This window comes from Oryza brachyantha, chromosome 12 (assembly GCF_000231095.2).
Source record: "Oryza brachyantha chromosome 12, ObraRS2, whole genome shotgun sequence".
Taxonomy (NCBI): Eukaryota; Viridiplantae; Streptophyta; class Magnoliopsida; order Poales; family Poaceae; genus Oryza; species Oryza brachyantha.
In genome coordinates, this window is record NC_023174.2 from 13,698,647 (window position 1) to 13,715,067 (window position 16,421).

The window sequence follows — 16,421 nt, forward strand, 5'->3', positions numbered from 1 at the left end:
TGAAGAACTTGGTCCTTCTAGCCAAACATCCATGAACTCTTCCCAATTTGTAGTACTACGTACACCATGATTGTAATTTGTACATACCGATGAAAGGACCGAAATTAAACCGATGGTGGGATCAACTATCATTGTTGGAAGCCTCTTACAGTAAAGAAATGTGTCTCACCAGCATTGCCTCATATTGTAGATATATTAGGGAAAGAGATGAATGTTCTCAAGGACATTCGGGTTGCATAGGGTGACGAACTCCAAAACTTCTCCAATGTTATTCGTCTTATCTTTTTTTTTCTTCTGCTTATGATTATAAGCTAAAATTTATTTTTTTAACCTTAAGTTTTTTAACTGATTTTGGAAATTTTCATTGTAGTTTATTTTTCAACCTTATAAGCCAAAATTTTGCCTACCACGGGCCGCTCATCGGCACCTCTATAGGATATTAGGATCCCCGCGATACCATCATCCTCCCCGCCGAATCCTTGTGCCGCTGTCCTCAAGCCGATGTGTGCTACTCATCGCCACCAAGAGAGAGAGAGCGTGGATCAGAGGTGAGAGCAGTGCATGGAGAGGTGAGAGAGATGGTGGATAAGAGTGGGATAGATAGAGATATGATCTTATCTCCTCCTTATAAGTGGTAAACATGTCATTTTTGCCCCAGGTGCAAAGATGATTTTTTTGAAGGCTGCCCATGAAGAACCACGCCTACAAAAATGATTTTTGAAGACGGCCAGGCCCGCATGAAAATAATTCTTGTAGACGGCCCGTAAGATAACCTGCCTATAAAAATAGTGTACTTTTATAGGTGGGCCTCCTTACGGGCCACCCGTAAAAATCATCTTTACAGGTGGTGTATAATCTAATAGTCACTTGTATTATTTTTTGCTGGCGGTCAATGATTCACCCGCATGTAAGTTTCATGTCACGTCGTTTGCAAAAAATATTTTGTTGTAGTTATAAGTAAAAGCGAAAATATGAGGCCCTATGGTTTTTGTCCCAATTTCTATAGTCTTTGCTGAGGCACTTGGGTTGTTTCTTCTTCGCCCATCTTGACAACTGAATATATATCAAGTCATAATTCTAATACAACTTCTATTCTTCTCAGTAAAATTCAACGATAAAAGATATTAACTCTATTTTATATTGTGAGATGCTTTAGTTTTCTTTACATTTATACATATGCTAATAAATCTATACACATAACATATATATATATATATACACGAATAAATAAAGAAATAATTAAAATATCTTATAATATAAAACAGAGGCAGCGGAAACATAGAAGCCATAAAGAGAATTGTGTCTTGCAGAATGCTGCTTTCAGGCTACAAAGCTGGCTGCATATGCCAATGAGGGCATGAATTGTGGCAGGACTAATTCTGGAATCAGATGACCAGTTCTTAATTTGTGCTGCAACCACCAATGTTGCATGTTTCAACTTCCAAGCCGTCAGAACGTTTAGTTTGCACAGAAATATATATTCAGTAACGTACGGTGTGGAATTGTTTTATGTTTAAATAGGAATATGTAGCACTGCATTCCCATCACACGATTGTTCTCCAAATGGAAGGAGCTAGATACATAGAACGCATGTGTTAGATGATCTACTGTATCAGATGCACCATGCATTCCTTTCATATATATATATACCGCCTCCATGTTCTTTCACACAAATCTAGCCTGCATTCACACCATTTATTTGCTAGTTTATCCACATTTTCACAAAACTCATGGCCGATTTCATCTGGTTTACCCCATGCAGGTGTGATTCTCCACTGCTCACTATATATACAATTGTATTTTTCATCAGAGAGGAACGACAGATAGCGCACTGTTTACATATGGAATGCTAACTTTATTTCAAGTATATGATGCAATGAGATGATTGAGAGAACCAAAACTAAAAGTGTATAATGTGCACTCTAAATGGCAAGGAGCAAATGCAATTGGAACACTAGTTATAGTACGCATGATGTGCTATTTATGTTGATGATAGAGCGTTGGCTTCATTTGCCAATCAAAGTACAATCTTATTCTTTAAGTGAATCTCTTTGTATATAAATTATGTCCAATTGAAAATATACGCATAACTTTTTTTTCTCTTCTTATTGTTTTTGGAAATTTCCTATTATTATCTATTCTCATTGTTCGTTGTCTTGCTAAACTAGTAGGTAGTGATCATTCTTACGTTAGAAAAAAAAGAAGGATAGAGAGTGGGGTAAAATTTTAAGACAAAACACAGAGTTACAATCTATCGCTAATGACAACGCCATTTGGGACCTATCAGGAGTTGTTAGGCTATATGATATCTTTATTAGGTTTGTGCTGCTAATGCACTAGTTTGCTTTACTTTCTTTGTTGTGTAATATTTATTTTATCCTTCGTGGATGGTTACTCTAGTGTCGTCCATATTTTCTTCTCTTTCTTAATAAAATAATAAGTAGATCTTTTGTGTGATCTAAAAAACATTTGAAGTATTGATTTAATATTTCTACGGCTTCCTATATGACACTTTAATAAGATTAATATATAATATTTTTGCCAAAAATGCTAAACTCAATAAGAGTTTTAATTAATTAGACGATGTGTGAATAGTTCTAGAATGTCTTATGAAAAGATATATACATTATATAATGGATGAATGCTTTTTCACAAGAAACGAGCACGTTGATAAGCAATGATAAATCCAATAAACCTCGAGAACACCAAAGAGGATTATAGCGGTGGTGACAAGATACTTGACAATTATATACGGAGAAATTTAAAAACACATGGGTCACACAGCTAGAAATCTCATAAGAGAATGTAAGAGTTATTTGCATGTAATTCATAAGCCGATATAACATAAATAACTGCTGATCTAACTAAATCAAGTCGATTGGTATAGAAATAATACAGTAAAGCAATCGGCTACTCTATTGATGTAAACATGATAAGTATATAGATCGGCAAAAATCATCGGTTATAGACGGCGGACAAACAACCAAGATCTATAAAATACCTACCCCAGATTGCTAAGAATAATTATAGAAGATCGGACCCAACCGAGACAGTTCAAGATTAAACCTAGCAATGTCAGGATATATACTAAACAGATCTAGATTACTATCAAGTCAATGAGCCGATGGCTGGTAACTTATCGGCTGGTACTCTGATAAAACAATGAACAAAATACATCAATATGATATAAACCATCTGGCAAACGCAATCTACTAGATCAGACCTAACCGAGACAGTACTAGATTAAATATGTCAAACAACAAATATCAAACCCACGTAGATCGCCCAAAGTGATCGACCAGATCAACTCGAAACACAAAAGTGATCCAAGTTGAAACTGATACGATAACTAGCAACCGCACAACTAGATTAGAAGATCAGACCGAACCGAGACAGTTCTAATCTAGCCGAACGATTACCGTGGCCCGGCGGAACGTAGGACTTACCCCTCCGTCGGAGATCGAGACGATGCAGCCCCACGTCAGGTGCCAAGTTCCGCCGGAGTTGAAACCTCGGTTAGGAGGGTGGCGATGCGCCGAGAGTGATTGATCTATTGATTGATGTAGATGATTTACAATGACCTGGGGCATACATATTTATAACCTCAGGTAGAGGCTAGGCCGTGTTGGACACGACATACAACTCCTAATAGATAAAAAGAAATAACAAACTTCGAGATAGATTCTATCTCTAACACACAAGTCCCGATCGGACTCTAACTCTCTTAGAGATAAATGAAAATCTAAACTAACTCTGGCTAATAGATAAAATTGAATTACACGGACTCTGGTTATTCTTGGATCTATCTGTAACACTCTAGGCACAATCGGACTCTATTTCTTATCCGATCCATACTCCATCGGCTGAATCCGAGTCGTATTCTGCCTGGTCTTCTATCCGATTGTCATGTTTTCTGTTTGATTCGGTCTTTAATCACATATTAATCCATAGCGGCAATTTGCTAAAATCTGGCGTTAACATCATGTTTCCTGTTTGATTCGGTCTTTAATCACATATTAATCCATAGCGACAATTTGCTAAAATTTAACATTACATCATGTGATAATGTTGATCTTAATTCGTCATGTAATGGCTTGAGTTACTGTAACACTCACATGATGATTTGGCGTGAGTTACTGTAACACTCACATCATGTGATAATTATGATCAGTAACGCCAAATCATAGCCATGAGTGCTACAGTAACCAATATGTGATAATGACGAATTAATTAGACTCAAAAGATTCGTCTCGCGGTTTCTAGATGAAATCTGGAATTTGTTTCGTTTAGACTATGGCCCCGTTCGGCAGCCAGGTTAGATATCTAGGAGCCTTCATTTTTCACGCGCACGCTTTCCGAACTGCTAAACGGTGTATTTTTTATAAAAATTTTCTATAAAAAAGTTGTTTTAAAAAATCATTTTAATCTATTTTATATTTTTCTAATAATTAATAATTAATTAATCATATACTAATTTATTACTATGTTTTCCGTGCCGGAGAACTTACACTCTTCCCCCCTCAGCCGAACACGGCCTATGTTTAATACTCTAAATATGTGTCTAAACATTTGATGTGATGTCGTCGTAAAAAAAATTTACAAACTAAACCAGGCCTTAGTTTATTTGTGGCAAAATATTCATCTACTGCTGCTAGAATCTTTGGGTGGATCCAAAAGCTCGTTAGGCCATTCACAGTGCAAACTCGGTGTCAAATGGCTTCAGCACTCCAGCTTGACAAATCGTGACATGGAGGAGAGAAGATGGACGATCGACCACGCGTCTTTTGCAGGGTTCGAGCGTCTTGTGCAAGCGACGGGCTTCCTCGTCAGAACACGTCAGAATCCACACCCAGAGGGAGGAATGGAGCCTCACCGGTTGTCTTGATATCGCGGATGGATGCCGCCCAGGCTGCTGCTCCAACGGGGACGGTGGACGCGGCGCGGCGCAGCGCTGGCGGACGGGAGCTATCGTCGCCGGCCACCGCGAGCGCCGCCGGTCACCGCGCTCGATATACGCTGCCAGCCGCCGTGTCGTCGATCCGCGCAGCCACGAGCGCCGACGGCCGTCGCGCCGCGCCGTCGCCGAGATCGATCTACGCTATCGGCCGCCGCGCCGTCGATCTCCGCGTAGCCACGGGCGCCGCTGGCCGCCGGACCATCGATCCGCGCCGCCGTGACGTTGATCCGCCGGCCGCCACGCAGCCGCCTCCTCCTCCTACACCTGCAGCTGCCATGGCGCTCGGTGTGAGAGGTGGAAAAGGTGGAGAGAGAGAGGTGAAAAGGTGGAGAGAGTGTGTTGATTAAAAAAATTATTGCGGGTCCCACTTTAAGTAGCGTCTATTGCATGGGGGTGTGTCTTTAGTGGGAGTTTTTTCTATATGGAAAATGACGGTGAATCTCAATAGCCTTAAAGCAAGTTTAATAGTATAGCTAACTACTAGCGTTGGTAGTTTATCAAACACCGTGCATTTAGCTAGCGTTGGTGACAAATACTCTCTCCGTTTTTTATTCAATGTCGTTGACTTTTTTATTTATGTTTGACCATTCGTTTTATTTAAAAAGTTTGTCCAAATATACGAAATTATAAATCATACTTAAAAAGCTAATTTAGTAATAAATTAAATCATAATAAATTAGTCAATACTTATATAATTTTTTTTAATAAAACGAAGGATCAAACGTAGATAAAAACTTAACGGCGTCAAAAAAAAATTCGGAGAGAGTACTAAAATTCTGATTCCTCTGCCCAAGTACCCCGTCTGAAGTTTGCCAATCAATATGAGCATGTTTTGGGCGGACGGATGCCTGGTTTGACAAGTATTAGAAAATTGGCACGGATGCCCCGGCGTAATTTCTTTTGGTTCAGTGTTAGTGTGGTCCAGCTATTCTTTTGGTATCTAATTATAATTACAAATTTGTAGTATATCGATCTAAATATATGGACTAGATTCGGATGGGTAAAAACGACAGCTAGCTAGCGGTCGACCTGATTTACCTTCCTATTTGCTGCCGGAAGAATTAATCTGTACAGCAAATAACAAGGTAAGTAGGAAATCTGTACATATGTTGGTGCCTACTTGCTTGGTAAAATTGAAACTAGCGACATGCTTTGTGTATACTGGCAACGTTCGAAACCGACAAGGGGGACACTTTTCGCTCTTTTTTCGTGCACCCGTTTTCTAAGTTGTTAAACGATGTATTTTTTTAAAAAAAAATTATATAAAAGTTGTTTAAAAAATCAGATTAATTTATTTTTCAAGTTTGCAAAAACTAATACTCAATTAATCATGTGCTAATGGCTTTTTTCGTTTTACATGCGTTGATTAGACTAGGTGGCCACGTCAACTTCGAACACGCCCACTGTGTGGATGCGCTTGATTGGTACAGGCATGCGATGTGCCGGCCGGTTTCCTCTCCTGTGTATTTCCATCACTACTACGTATCCCTATAACTATGACAAGTTAGTTGTGACAAGCCACATTGACTCGTGATAGATAGCCTTACGTTGACAAATTGTGAAAATATTCGTTGTAGATGAGGCTGCGCTGCTTGCTCCGTACTGGTATGACCTTACATGTGACGGACCGTCATCTTCATTCGACAGAGGTAAGCGTAGGTCACGTTTAACAGGTCACAACAATGCATGCCCAGCCCAGATAACATGTTATCTTATGGTTATAGTGGTATGAGTATATGACCCATCACACATGATGCCATGTACATGCCTCTGATGGACTTTAGTTATGACCAAGTAATGTTTATCTCTGATGAGTTTTAGTGATGGTCCGTCACTGCCAGTGGATAAATTCAAATTTTGAAATTTTATAGACAGTCTTAGATATGGAGACATGTTCTAATTGTATATCTCAATGACATCTAAAACTTTATCATTAAAATTATTTTTATTCGAGATCATTTACATTGCTGAATATGCATTATAAGTGATTAGATCTAATTTTTAAAAACAAAATTTCAAATTTGTAAATCACCTTGGATGGAAATGTGTCCTATATGAAAGTTGCAGGACTCAACCAGATGTATAATGTTATAATTATCAACATTTTTATTTGATATAGTTTGCATCACCAAATATACATTATAGTGTTGAGATCTATTTGAAAAATGAACTTTTGAATTTTTCAAACGACTTTGGATGGAGGAATGCCTATATTAGAGCTGTAGATATTGATGAGATCTAAAACTTTATATTTGATGATCTTTTTATTCAAGAGCAATTTTACCGTCCCTAAGAAGGTACCAGGAGGTACCAAAATTTTAGCGTAAATTTTTGGTACCTCTTAGTACCTACTAAGAGGTACCAAAAATTTACGCTAAAATTTTGGTATCTCTCAGCACCTAGCTACTCAAGTACTATAAAATTGCTTTTCATTCAAATCATATACAATATCAAATATTTGCTACACATTTAAATGAGAATAATTAGATTAGTAGCAACAAATAGGTAGTCAACACAGTGTTCATAGGTGAGATAGTTAGAGCGTGTCTTTGGCCCGATCAGGGCCAGCCCGGTCATGCTTGCCCGGTCATGCTTGCCGTGTCATGCCGGCCCGTGGAGCATCGTGCTATCACAGCCCAAGCACATTTGTTTGGTGGTCTTTTTTCAAAATAATATATCTTTTAGATGAATGAACAACCATCATTGGGGGAGATATATAAATGAAGAAAAATTACTCCTCCTAGTATAATAAATAAATCTATTAAATTTTAGCACGCATTTTACCATTCATGCTATTAACAAATTTAACTAATCCTGGGTTCGAAGCCTCACTTCTGGCTATTTAATTGATATTAGGTCATTCCTAATATCCGAGTTTTTATCATTTATTTTGTTGTGATTGGATATATTACTAAATATATTTTAGTTATAACTTATATTTTCATATATTTGTACAAAAATTTTAAAAATGAATAATGAAACGGGCGCAAACGGTTAACGACGCTATCTGTTAAAAACAATTTTACCATTTTTGATAAGGTACCAAGAGATACTATTATTTTCTATATAAAATTAATTTGATACCTCTTAGTATCTTAGATACTAAAAGGTACCAAATTTTATATAGAAAACTGTGTTAGCTCATGTTACCTCCGGAAAAATTAAACTGAATTGGCATGCATGCTAGCTCAAGTTTTTTTCGCGCTCGAAAGCACTATGCATGCATGCATCTAAAAATGGTCGAACGAAGCTGTTGCCGGCCGGCTATATATCACCCATGCATGTCCGGTTCATCGTCGACGATCTATGGCGCACCTCCTCGCATCCCTGCTGCTCGCCGCCGGCGGGCTCGCCTTGTTGCTGGCCGATGTCGTCGTCGTCGCGGCCGGCGACGGCGGCGGCGGCGGCGGCGGCAAGAAGCCCCACGTCAACCACGGCAAGTTCAAGGGCGGGCCGTGGGAGGTCGGGCACGCGACGTTCTACGGCGGCCGCGACGGCTCCGGCACGACGGACGGCGGCGCGTGCGGGTACAAGGGCGCGCTGGCACCCGGGTACGGCGCGCTGACGACGGCGGTGAGCCCGGCGCTGTTCGCCGGCGGCGCCGGGTGCGGCGCGTGCTACGAGGTGAAGGGCGGCGAGAAGGGCAAGTCCGTGGTGGTGACGGCGACGAACCAGGCCCCGCCGGCGGTCAGCGGGCAGTCCGGCGAGCACCTGGACCTCACCATGCCGGCGTTCCTCCAGATCGCCGAGGAGAAGGCCGGGATCGTGCCGGTGACCTACCGCAAGGTGGCGTGCGCGAGGAGAGGCGGGATCACGTACACGATCGCCGGGAACCCGCACTACAGCATGGTGACGGTGACGAACGTGGGCGGCGCCGGTGACGTGGCGGCGCTGCTGGTGAAGGGCAGCAAGCGCGTGAAGTGGACGGCGATGCGGCGGAGCTGGGGCCAGCTGTGGGTGACGGAGGTGGACCTCACCGGCGAGTCGCTGACGTTCCGCGTCATGACCGGCGACCACCGCAAGGCCACGTCGTGGCACGTCCTCCCCCGCGACTGGCAATTCGATAAAACGTACCAGGCCACCAAGAACTTCTAGATCGAAGCCGCCATTTTCATGGCAGGCATAATGCTTCTCGTAATTAACATCTATGTTGTGATATGCCATGGATTAACGTGGAGCTACAGGTATGTCACGTATGTCCTAGCATAGCACGGTATATCTGGTATCTATCGGTCTATATATATGTATTTTAATAAAAAAACTCACCTGAATATGAATACATATTACTTATTACTTATTGTGTGTACGATGTTAATTTTATAATTATTACTAATTTACTAAAAATAGATTTATTGTATACGATAATTTTTGGACAGGTATATTCTGAGCTAAATTCTAGATTCATCGTAGGATTAATGAATTGTGTTATTAGTTCGACGCAAGATCGCCAGGAATAGGATTTGCCATCGGAGAAGAAGACGGAAACAGAGGGAAATGCTTGTGTTCTTGGATAGACGTTGGTCCATATAAAGTTGGATGTAAATCGTCCCAAAAATACGGTTTTACATGTGATGAAAGGGTAACGGTGTCATTGTCTTAGCAATATTGTATGGGCCTCTTTAGCCCGTTTCACATATAGAAAGTGAGGCCGATATGGGCCAACAAGCGACACAAAGCAGCTCCTGCGTTTGTGCTCGATTGGGAGATAACAACCACATGCTTTTCCTTATGATATCACCGTTGTCGTTATCTTATCACTTTCTGTCTATTTTAATAAATAACATCGTTGATTCTTTTACGTATGATCATTGATTTTTTAGAAGAACTTATGTAATTATCATCGATCAATAAATATATTTTAATTATACCTTACACTTTTTATACAATTGCAAGAAAACTTTTGAAGAAGATGACATTTATTAAAATACATGATGAGTACAAACCCAAGCTAGCACGCCATTTCGGCGATGGTAATGCTTACCAAATTATGATGAGTATTGGGTAAATTTCCCGTATATCATTGAAAACTCACTCGATCTCTTTTATACCCTGTCATTGTATTTTTCTTTATTTCACGGTTAAGTTTGGTGGAAAATGTTTTTAATGCCCTTTATGATTTAGATTTGAATATAAGCTTGAAAAATTTTATATTTTCATAACTATTAATAGTCTCATACAATAAAATTTTATATTTTCAATAATATAATTCATAAATTTCTATGTTTATCTAAAGGTTAAAGTCATCATTTTTATAGAAATCAGACAGTCAACTAACGGGAGGAATATGCAAGGGATCAAAAACAAATTTTTGGAGTATATAGGTAAGCAAATTCAGGGATATAAAAGAGATATTAACTAAAATTTTAAGGTATACATGGGAATTTCTCATAAAAAAAATTCTAGAATGACTCGATCTAGATCGAAATTGAGGGGTAGAGGAAATAACATGCCTGTTGCTGAGCTAGAGTCGGCAAGTCAGAGCTCAATGGAGCGCTAACTATGCTAAATCCACTGTGGCAGAGGCGGATGCTCTGCAAGACTGCAACTTGGTATCCAGCGTGACTAGGCGTTCATCAGGGATAAGCCCGAGATGAGATAATTCATATATTATGTTCTTTGCTTTTGCTTTGTAGAAGCTACAACTAATAACCGTTAATTATAATTTAATAACTTATAAGAACAAGAAGACTATAGGGAAGGCATACCATTTTAAAGATATATTGACCTCTCCTGACAGGTTAGGTTGTAAGTCGTGTAATAATTCTTGTATTCCTTAAACAATTAAAAGATCTATGAAACCAACGGTCAATACAGCTGAGTTATAGATCAGTTATTTGTCTATATCTTATTACCACTGTTATCATTAAATCTAATTCATAAGGGCATCACTAAAAAAACTCCAACACGACGGCCGCAAGAAAGTGGTAACATTTCTAGCTAGGTTTTCACCTCGAGATAGAATATTTTGGAGATGGTACCTACCAACGCTCACCATCGTGGCCTCCATGGCTCGCTCGATCTCCTCGCCTTTCGTTCCTGTGTGGATTAATTGCTGGTTATTGGCTGTGTACACGAAGCAGTGCTCCTGTTCCTAAGGAATGGGTCTTAGAGCAAGTTTAATAGCCAACTGCTGGCTATAAATTATCTATAACTAACTTAATAGTCAATTCATATAATAGTTATATACTACATAATTAATATTCGGCCCTACCTGGCATACACACGTGTCTTGGATCCGTGGTACAGCTGTCTATAAATCTATAGTCCGATGCTCTTCTCTCTACTCTCTTATCACCTTAAAATATGTTTATAGTTGGCTTGTAGTCTGCTTATTGTATCTGCTCTACCACGCTGCCCACGATCAGCCATTGTTGCATTCTTGATTTCTTTCTGCCGATACCAACAGATGCTCTAGCACGCTGCCCACAACCAGCCATTGTTGTATTCTTGATTTCTTTCTGCCGATACCAACAGAAGAGAGGGCACTTTGGTATTGATGCTACAAACTGCACCAAAGCTAGGTATAGCAACTCAAACAAGCAAGGCACGAGAAATTTGAGATTTTGCCACTTCTCAAGGTTAGATTCGATGGTATGTCATCTCACAAATGGGCTTCGATAAAGAGTCACACTTAACTGGGTGGGCTTCGATCTTTTGTCATTTTAGTCCATTTATGCATTTTAGGTGTACTTTCAGTGGAATTTTGGGATTGAGGGACCGATTTGCCCCTGTCTCCCTGTCTCGTTCTTTCTTCCCCGACGAGACCGAGATCGCTAGAATAGAAAAGGGATCAACAAATGCCGTTGTTCTCCTTGTTACTGTGCTGCCCCCCGATAGCCACCACCGGCGTCGGTTGCCTCGATCTCGTTGTCTCTTCCCCTCATGCCAGACTCTGATCCTCCCTCCCTCCCCCGATCTCGTCGTCCCTTCCACCTCATGCCGCCGCCAACCAGGCATTAGGCGCCGCCAAACCCTAGCGGAGCTAGGACGGCGCCGGCACGCGTGGCTAGTGAGGAGGAGCCGGCATCGATAGTTCACCCACAAAGCTAGGGGCAAAATGGTCCTGTGTTTAATAAATTCTGCCGAAAATACATCTAAATTACATAAATGAGCTAAAATGGCAAAGATTGAAAACCACCCAGTTAAACGTGACTCTTTATTAAAGCCCATTTGTGAGATGGCATGCCATCGAATCCAACCTTAAGCAGTGGCACAATATCAAATTTCTTGCGGCACTGATGCAATGCAAGGCAAGCTTGGTAGTGCAAGAAAGGAATGGAAATTGGGGAGCGATCTTGGGACAACAATGATTCCAAAGCTTTTGATATCAGTTTTCTGAATCTTTGGTTTGTGAATAAGTATCAACTAGAACCACATTTTCACTCTCTAGAACCGCATTTTCACTCTCTGTAGCCCCTCCCAAAACAGAGAGCTGCCATGAGAGAAGTCGTGTCCCGTGAATAACTGTCAATCTCATCTGCTTTATATCATAAGACCTTCGAGCTATATCTAAAGTTATTTATATATATATATATATATATGTTTAAATTCATTAATAGAAATACATTCTGAACAAAGGGAGTACCAATCATCCCTACAGCTATTTATAGTGTACCTGTAATCTAGCCCAGAGAGTAAATAGTGCCATCAATGTACTGCAAATGCAACATAGCCTTAGTGTTGAAGTGAGAAAAAATGGCACTTTTTCATATGTCCATTTTCTTCGGCTTTAACAATGACGCCGTTCAAACAGGGAGAAAGGATCTTGATCTGTAATAAGGACCAAAGCAATTTTGCAACAAAATGTGAGCACAGAATAGGGCAAGACGTCCTGGTACCATCATATATAGATTTGTTGCAGACTTGGACGCAGAATTGGGATGACCATGGCACATATTAAACTGCCAAGGTACACATGTAAACAGACTTTGTAGTAGGCATATGTGTACCAGTGAATGCTTTTTAAAAAGTTGTTTCTGTATCTTTAAGAGTCACTCTTTAACTGAACAAAAATCTAAGACAAATTCCAGTCTTTCGCTGTTTCCATCACATATGTACTGGAACCATGAACCACCATGACCACACCAGCTTGCTAGCTAGTTCCTAACTCAATTTTGTTGTAAGGTGAAACAGGAGTATGATGACTGCTTCAACACTTCTTTTTTTCCAGCAAAACCACCCTACTTGATGTACTGTGACAGCCACTTGAACCCATCGCCATACCCCATCTTGCGGACGATGCTGCACATGAACACCTCCAGAGGGCGCACATTGGACTCGCCGAGGTTCACCTTGCCCTTGCCGGTCGTGAAGTTGCTCAGCCCCATGTGGTAGCGGAGCTCCTCCTCCGACGCGGAGTAGGGGATGTCAATCTTATTCCCCAGGATCAGGAACGGGACAGTGGCCAAGGAATCATCAGAGAGGAGGGCGTCGAGCTCCTTCTTCGATTCGGAGAACCTCTCCTTGTCGTAGGCATCCACGAGGTAGACCACTGCATCGACCTGATCATAGGAAGGATGTTAAGATGCATCAGCTAGATGTAGAGGGCAGAATAGTTGCTGGTGCACCAGCATAAGTAGAAACAAAGGCATAAAGTACCTCAAAATGACCAATTAATTATCATTTTCTATGTGATTTGCACAACTGAAAGTTTAAAGTCGGTATGACACTATGAACCAACCATACCTACCAAGTTTTATGACATTGCACTATAGATGAACTATTATACTCATATATGTCAACAAAGATAAATACTATAACTGAAAATCTCGGATCTGGATATGGACGTAACTGGTCAAGTGGACAGTACTATCACTTAAACAGCTATTTCAAAGTAAACAGTAACATCTTATGCCTTAAAAGATACACAGATATTTCTACTCAGGTCATCCCTAGTTGTGTGACCTTAACCGAGTCTTCTCCAATCAATTTGGCTGTTGAGCTGATCTGGTGTATAACATCATTTGAAGTTTTGAATATAATTGCTTTGTATGTCTCCATATTAGAACCTAATTATTCCTTCAGAATTCAGTCCCTTGCTAGCACAAGCAGAAAAAAAAAACCCACATTCCACCAAAGTACTACTCCCTCTATCCCAAAATATAAGAAATTCTAGAGTTCAGCACAAATATTAAGTAGGTGGACTTGAATGGAAGAAGTTTGAGAAGAGGAAGTAGGTGGAGAAATTAAATGGGAGAGGGTTGTGATTGGTTAAGAAGAATGAGTAGGTGGGGAAATATTTTAAATGTTAAAAATAGTTATATTTTGGAACGGAGAGAGTAACACTTTACTGGCTAACAAAATTAATCCCTGAGACTCAATTGTTTCACCAAAATGATTCTGTTGCGACTTCCAAGTGCAAATGTTTTGTATATCATAGTCTCTTTTACAGCATATTCTATCATATAAACAAGGAATATCCACCACTTGACCCACTAAACCAAAGCCACTATCTCATAGAACAGTAGTACAGTAACATGTGGTTTGGGGAGAAAAAGAATATATGATGCATGGGGCAAAATGCTAGCCACAAGCCGAGGTACCGGAAAACAGAAGAACACTAGTGTTTCAAAAGACAATGTTTGACAGAAACATACTAAAGCAAATCTCCCATTTCACAGTAGTAGCTAGATTGCCAAATTGCACATACCACTTGTGTAATATTACAAGATTGATATCTACACCATGGTGGGCAGCATGTACTAGGATACTTGTATTTTTATGCACTATAACCCCCACTAACTTAATTGGTGAAAATTCATCAATAAGCTTCTGGTGTGACATGTGACAGAAAAAGCTAGACACACATACTCTAGTGTTTCAATGCCAAATACTATCCGTGATAATGACCTCTAGTACACCTTTTCAGCCTAACAGAAGTAATTTCTGCATTTCATAAGTTTATAGCAGTACTGAATGATGGCATATATCACCAGAAATCAAACACACATGACAAGAAACAATAAGCAGGCAGATCATTCGTTGACTTATGCTTTACAGAAATACAAATACAAAATTAACAATGAAGGTGATACCTTGGCATAATAATCTTTCCACACACGGCGAGCAATCTGATGGCCTCCTAAATCAAATGCCTTGAACTTGATCTTCCCAATGCTCAGCTCTTCAGAAGTCGGATATTGTGTAGGTTGGTGCTGCACCAATCTCTGCCAAAAGGAACAGAAATCCCAAAAAAAAAAAAACAATTTATTCAGCAACCAGAAGCAAAAACATATAACATTCATATGCTTTCCATGCATAGCTTCAATATATTCAGTTGCTGGATAGGATCACTTAGTAACAAAGAATGCCTAAAATTTTAATATGGATAACTGGTCAAAAATACTGAAGTTGCAATCAGATATAAATTCTCCAGACTAGGATGTGCACCAGATTGTAAACTGCAAAACCCAGGCATGGAATCTTCTTGTAACATGGCACATCGCCAGATATTGCAACCGATCCAGCGCAACTCAGTTACCAGAATAAACCCTGTATAGTTTCTACATCCTGTTATCATCACCAAGATAAACCACGCTATATATGTAGAAAGTTAGCCCACCCAAAAATGGGTTAGGTGGAGGTATAATCTAAGCCTCAATCTAAAGATCTTTCCTCTTCTCCATAGCAAGTATCGAATCCCACAAGGGGGGTTTTTTTTCCCTCTAGATGAAATCCACGTGAATTCTTGCCCCTCGGAACGAAGAATTACAAGCATAAAGACATCGAATTTTTTGATGGCCCAATCAAGAAAACAAGTACGCGCATGCAAGGATACACCAATCGGATTTGCTGAATTCAAGGTAAAGAAACACAAATTCTCTTCCAAGATTACGTGGATGCATCCCATCCCGATCCCCAAACTCATCGTAATTTTCACCACCGACAACAAAAAAAATGAAAATTACCGATCCATTTCAAACCAGAAAAGTTCATCAAAATTCTCACACAGCAGAAGCCCCAGAACAACACAAATCTTTCCACATACAAAAAGGAAAGCCAAAAAAAACACAAATCAACCAAGCATAATCATTCCAATCGAACCCGCATCCAGATCACCTAACAATCAACACAGAAACAAAGGAGTGATTTTTTTTCCTCCTTTTCTTTTCTTTTCTTTTCCTAATCCCTCATGACCAACCAACCAGCCAACCAACCTCGTCCTTGAGCATGTGGAGGAGCGTGGTCTTGCCGGCGTTGTCGAGGCCGAGGAACAGGATCTTGGCCTCCTTCTGCCACAGCCCCAGCGAGGCGAGCACGCCGTAGAACCAGTCCACCAGGAACATCTCCTTCCGCCGCCGCGTCGCCGGCTCTCCTCGCCGGAAGTGGAGAAGAAGAAAGAGAGCAGCTCTTAGCGGATCTTGACGCGGACCCGTTTGGAAGGGAGGCAAGGCGAGGCGAGCGAATGGTGGTGACGTAGCGGCGCCCCCCTCCTCCGGCTGGTGAAATACGGTGGAGCCTAGAG

At 40.5% G+C, this 16,421-nt stretch overlaps 2 protein-coding genes across 2 annotated transcripts; one reads left to right on the forward strand and one right to left on the reverse strand.

Annotated features, from left to right (window-relative positions):
* The first annotated feature begins 8,237 nt into the window (after window positions 1-8,237).
* Window positions 8,238-9,282, forward strand: LOC121056017 (expansin-A26-like). Its single transcript, XM_040529672.1, has one exon. It carries the CDS (start codon window positions 8,264-8,266, stop codon window positions 9,050-9,052), a length of 789 nt encoding a protein of 262 aa, XP_040385606.1. The 5' UTR covers window positions 8,238-8,263; the 3' UTR covers window positions 9,053-9,282.
* Window positions 9,283-12,774: 3,492 nt separating this feature from the next.
* On the reverse strand, window positions 12,775-16,381 carry LOC102719441 (GTP-binding protein SAR1A). Its single transcript, XM_006664035.3, has 3 exons — window positions 16,114-16,381; window positions 14,992-15,123; window positions 12,775-13,458 (listed from the first exon to the last, which is right to left on the reverse strand). Exons 1-3 carry the CDS (start codon window positions 16,240-16,242, stop codon window positions 13,138-13,140), a joined length of 582 nt encoding a protein of 193 aa, XP_006664098.1. The 5' UTR covers window positions 16,243-16,381; the 3' UTR covers window positions 12,775-13,137.
* Window positions 16,382-16,421: the final 40 nt, after the last annotated feature.